Source organism: Opisthorchis viverrini (assembly GCF_000715545.1).
Source record: "Opisthorchis viverrini unplaced genomic scaffold opera_v5_96, whole genome shotgun sequence".
NCBI classification, from domain to species: Eukaryota; Metazoa; Platyhelminthes; class Trematoda; order Opisthorchiida; family Opisthorchiidae; genus Opisthorchis; species Opisthorchis viverrini.
Genome location: NW_008751749.1, coordinates 1,177,117 through 1,182,519, shown reverse-complemented (window position 1 = coordinate 1,182,519; position 5,403 = coordinate 1,177,117). Strand labels below are relative to the sequence as shown.

The window sequence follows — 5,403 nt, the reverse complement described above, 5'->3', positions numbered from 1 at the left end:
TTATATTATATTATATTATATTATATTGTTATGTTATATTATATTGTATTTTTATATATATTAAGCTTTTAAAACCCAGACGAAAGTTATCCTGTTAAAATTGAACCACATTCTGTTGTTCTCACAATAATTTCTTTAATTTGCTGGACCATATGGGCACCCCCTGAGGAGAGTTCACTTCCACCAATCTATTTGGTATTATTTATCTGGGACCGTTACTTCACCCGTAGGCGACAAAAATACGATAAAGCGCTCGAGATAGATTTTCTACTCATATACCCCGTCGGCAGTTCTGTTGATCCGGCTACACTCACTTTGCCCTGGTATTGTGACATTTTGCGAAAGAATGTGCAAGAGATATCTATCACTGCTTATCTTTTTCGAAGTTCCGTGAGCTCGTAGCACATGTTACACTTCAGTGAAACTCACAACTGCGATTGAAACCTAGTTTTTCAGAGAAAAAAATACAAACTTTCAGATTACAGTAAGTGCTCATCTCGCCAATCCGTCGTGTTGTGCAACGCAGCCCGTGCAAAACTAACGTGTTTGAGCTTGGCAAATTCCAGTTTTGTTAGCTCAGGGACAAAAAGCAATCGGAACTAATTTGAAACTCCTCCAACCCACCGATTCAAGCTTTTGGCACCCACACCAGCCGACCAGAGCTGTTAATTGACACTCAACACTGATCCAGTGTGAAGAGGACTTACTGATTGGTTCCCCGTCTGTATCATAACCTGGCCAATTCTGTGACCTGTTCACTTGGCCTGATGAAGCTTTTGTGTCAAAAGCGAAGCGTTGCCCAAATAAAAACTACCGATTGTTTACCAAGCTCTTCTGAAACGATGACTTCTCAATCGGTTCCAAACTTTTTCCAAATGACTGAATATTGAACGAGTTAACGTGGCACTGATCATCTATTTTTCTTATCATGGAGTCAGTCTTCATGACAGCGGGTTTGAGTTAGCTCGGTGATTAAGGCGCCAGCTTACACATTGGAATTTAAGCCCAATCTTAGCATCTTAACTTATCTCGTCCAGGCTTGAGCAACCTTGTTGTATCCCAGCTCTCGTACCTCCTTTCTTTGTTATGTCAGCCAGATACTGAAAAAGTGGTACAGCCGAAATGTAGTGAGAAAATGAAAGAGCATTATTTCTCCTTTGTGTTTTCCAAAATCTGGGGCCAGGTTAGTTGATAACGTTCATTGACACCGCAGAAGCGAAACATCAAACTAGTGTACAGCCTTTGAGCTTTCTGTTACGGTGTAGCTGGATGTTACCTCTTTTTGAAGAGCGCGTCTGAAGAAACCGAGCCATCCTCAACTTGGTCGGCTGGATTATGGTACACAAAACGGCAGTGTGATGAGCAAAGCGGCTGATATCCAGGTAGCTCAGTGGCTAGAGCGCAAGGCCCGTGGTTCGAACCGGACTTCTGTCTCTCGACTTCCCCTGTCTGGGCTCGGGCAACCTGGCGGTATCCTAGCCCTCATGCTTCCTTCGGGTAGCATAGCAGCTAGACACCGGAAGAGTGTTGAAGCTGAACGATTATCTTTTTATCTTTCTTCATTTGACATGAAAAACCATGTTTGCCTATTCCTGATGTGTCTGCTGCTACTGCCTGAATTAAGTGACAGCTAATAACAAGCGAACATTTGTGTTGCTTCGTAAAAAGCAGTTTTCAGATGTCTACTTGATGGGCTTCACCTTTAAGAAGTCACTAGTAGAACCGTACGTGTGCATATGGGGCATGTCGTTCACAGAGGTGTACAAACTCTGCCACAAACATTGCTTCTAAAAGCTGGAGAATTTGTTGCTTCGACCTGCGATCTTATCTCCAGTCAATTAGGAACTTCTCGATTGAACCTGATGTATTCATCCCGCACGAATCATACACCGCTCGATCCCGATCAACTTTTAGATGACTTTCTTGTTTTTGTAGTTTAATCGTCAACATACCAAGAGTTTGAAGCGCTTTTTCTCGCATTCACGTGAACAATCACGTGTACTGCACAGTATTCCTTTGCCAAACACCTAAGCACACACCTCAAGTGCGGTGTCTGAGTGCAAAGACAATCCATCCGGTGTTACTTAAATACAATGTAGCAAACAGAACCTCAGGTTGGCTCGCCGTCCAAAGTCTCTAAAGCTGGTCCATTCATACATACCTTTTCTCACGTTATCTCTTCATTGTTTTAACAGGATGAATGAGGGTTCTGTGCGTTTCGTCAAATGGATGTCAAAAGATTGCTCACAATTCCAAACTGGACGCATTATCCCGACGTTGACCGATTCTTTGAGAGAGTGGCTCTGTCGTTCTTTGTGTAAACTTTCCCCACCAAGCTATTTTATCTTTATTTTGCCCCCCGTGTAAACCATTTATTGTGCTCTATATTTTTATATTCCCTGCATATCTGAACTGCTCCTGGCGGTCAGCACCGAAGATACATAAAATTACATTTTTAGAAAATTCTTTATCACCTCTGGGTTTCTTCGGGGGGGGGGACACTGGATTTCGTTGTTTATGTGGACAATCTTGTGGGTGTTGAACTAAGTTAGAGTATGCAGGCTATAAACAAGTACAATCCCGTACATTTATTTTCGACATTTGTCTGGCCTACCAATCGAAGGTGGCACATCCGAGAGTATCTGAAACGTCTTGTTGATCATTCTTCGCTTTCCATGATGAAACGATTCTCATTAAAGTTGGACGTAATTACTCATTCCAGCTTAGTTTACCTCCACTCTCGTGGGTCGTGTTTTCAATGCAGGATGAAACATTCACCTAATGAGCCCTAAGCACCATCTTCGCTCAGCACGATACATGTTCCAGCTTTTTACACACCGTATGTAGTGTGAGCAGGGTTGGGAAAAGTGACGTTTTGTGCACCTGACCGAAACCGGAGATATCCAGTAAATTTAAGAGACCACGTACTTGGCCTACTAGTGTAACGGTGATACTACTGATGGGTGAGGCATGCTAGTAGTATGTTTTTTGGTAAATTCGCATTGCGTCTCTAGAAAAGTGAGATCTATTGCCGAATTCGTTGAATCGCTTTGTAGCATTTGCTTGCATTTGTGCAACAGTCAATGAATATCCAGGAAAGTTTAGAAAGACGCGTTCAAGTGAAGATGGATGTTCAGTTTTTGTAAACAAGATGCATATGAAAATTTGCCTCCCTGTCCAAAAGTCTGTAACTGTTTAGTTGGCATTTTCTAATAAATAACTCTGCAGCGAAGACCTTCTTCCTATCACTAGTATTTCTTCCATGAGTATCATAACATCAGATAAATGTGGGACCCTCGCAGGGGTTCGCGAGGCCACCGCATCCCATACACCTCTTGGATTTACGCTCCCCTTGGGGAAAAAGCTTTACGCCGATGAATTACAATGTTTCTTGGCACAGATCTAGTGGATATAAATGAATGACAAACATACACACAGTTTTGGTGGCTAGTGTGCGGCAAAACATTGGTAAATTCAACGCTGTGGAAAATTCATCTAATGGTCTTGTATCAGTCACTAACTTACGGTATTTGTATCTGGAAGTAACTCTAATCGCACAACTACTGGTAAACGAATTACATCTGCCAGACCATTGGGAGATATCACTTAGCTGATTACCGCTTCCGGTACCGATTGATTTTGTGAAGTAGCCAGCGTTTTATATAACGTCATGTACGTTTCAGCCCCATTAATGAAATATGGGATCTTCACTATTATGGAGAGTAGATGCTTCTCCTCAGTAGAAGCGGAAGCCGGTGTATTTACAGTCCATTATTCGCCCACTGTTTCGATGTAACAACTTTCAAGTCGTAGGTTATAGGCAGATAACCCTTATTCTTTGAGCTGGGGTTAGATGTGTTTACCAAAGTTCACTCGATTGTTCTAAATGCGGTTCTAAGACTCAGCGAAGGAGATGAGTAGTGACCTCAACATGAAGTGGTCGGAAAGGTGTTAATTACATCATCCTCATTTTGCACTTACTGTGACTTGTTTACGTTCTTTCATTAGTGCCTTGTCTATATAATATGTTGGACGGACATACACAAGTGTGAATGACTTAAATCAGTGGCTTTATCTGCATGAATTAAGACAAACCCTGACATACTGAGTGTCTAACCGAATCCAGCGTTGTTGATTATCGTGAGCAGCCATCAAGAAGGCTTCTTAAGTAATCCAGCCCTGCCTCCTAGTAAGCTGCTATATGCAACAAAATGTATCTAACGGGACGGGCACGACTTGATCTCCATGGAAGCAACCTCTCAAACGCGCTTCATATCTCCTTTAATGCAACTAACTTTCAGAGGGGCTGACTGGAGTCAGCGTCACCTGAGGACAGTGCCTGGTTGTTGATGAGTATTCGTGAACGGATCAACATAAACATGAAAGATTTCTAAAAGAATGCTTATATCGATTGAACTGATGCATGGTGAGCTGATATCGACCCGCTAAGGTTCATTCTGATTGGCCAGCCTACTGATTATTCGTCAACTCGACAATTTTCACGCCCACGTGAACTTTCTAGCGTGGATTTAAGAAAGGTTTTGTGACATTATAAATACTTCTGCAATGATTGTTCCCAAATAAGGGTACTTCGAGCTGTTTTTTGGCACGCCCTTTTGAGCAGAACAATCAATCAGGTGTTGTGTAATCACAAACGTGTTAACTTGTATTTGCACGCAAGTCGATAACACTTCTGCACCTCATATGATAATAAGAGGCAAAGATATTCTCCATCTGTATAGCGATTTCCTTGAAAGACTTTGTGAATAGTCAAGCTAGCGATCAGTCTTTGAGTAGTTTCTCCATTCTGAGAGTTCATGCTAAATGAAGCGGTCGAGAAATTTGTGCGAAAAAACGCAAACAACGATGCAATACCAAAAAAGCTTAGAACATTAGCCACTTCAAACGGTAAACAGTCTTCATCAAACACTGTGATGCGTGTCAGATTCGCACTTGAAATTGTCACGATCGAAGAAACCATTAGGGTCTAAGGCACCCCTCCACGGATTCAAGAAACAACGGTTAGTTTATCATCCCAATTTATGTGAGTGAGTGAATTTGTGAATGTCACATCAAGAAAGAAGGGACGCCCACTACTTAAGGGGCGATATGTCAATCTGAGGAAATTTACAACAATTACCTACTTTTTGGTCCCCAAACTGTGAATTCGATGAACAAATACAATTTAAGAGCCTAGTCAGCATCTGCGTATTGTATTGAGTTGACTGTGACTTAAGTTGTGGCCAGCTAACACAAATTCTGACACATCAATACGACCGCAGTGAAAATGAGAGTCTCACACATTGTTGTACAGATTCCGCTAAACTTAACATTCGAAGAGGATCAAAAATATGCAAAACAAAATAACATAAGTGTGTCGATTGTGATCAGTACTCTGCAAGG

General features: G+C 41.8%; 1 protein-coding gene across 1 annotated transcript in view; it reads left to right on the top strand.

The window, feature by feature from the left end:
• The window catches only part of T265_05139 (hypothetical protein), a gene marked incomplete at both ends in the record, with an annotated part of 34,440 nt that extends 31,973 nt beyond the window's left edge, over positions 1 to 2,467 (top strand). Inside the window, one exon of the mRNA XM_009170063.1 lies at positions 2,196 to 2,467. Coding sequence (XP_009168327.1) covers positions 2,196 to 2,204 — 9 coding nt within the window. The remainder of the gene's footprint in view (positions 1 to 2,195) is intronic.
• Positions 2,468 to 5,403: the final 2,936 nt, after the last annotated feature.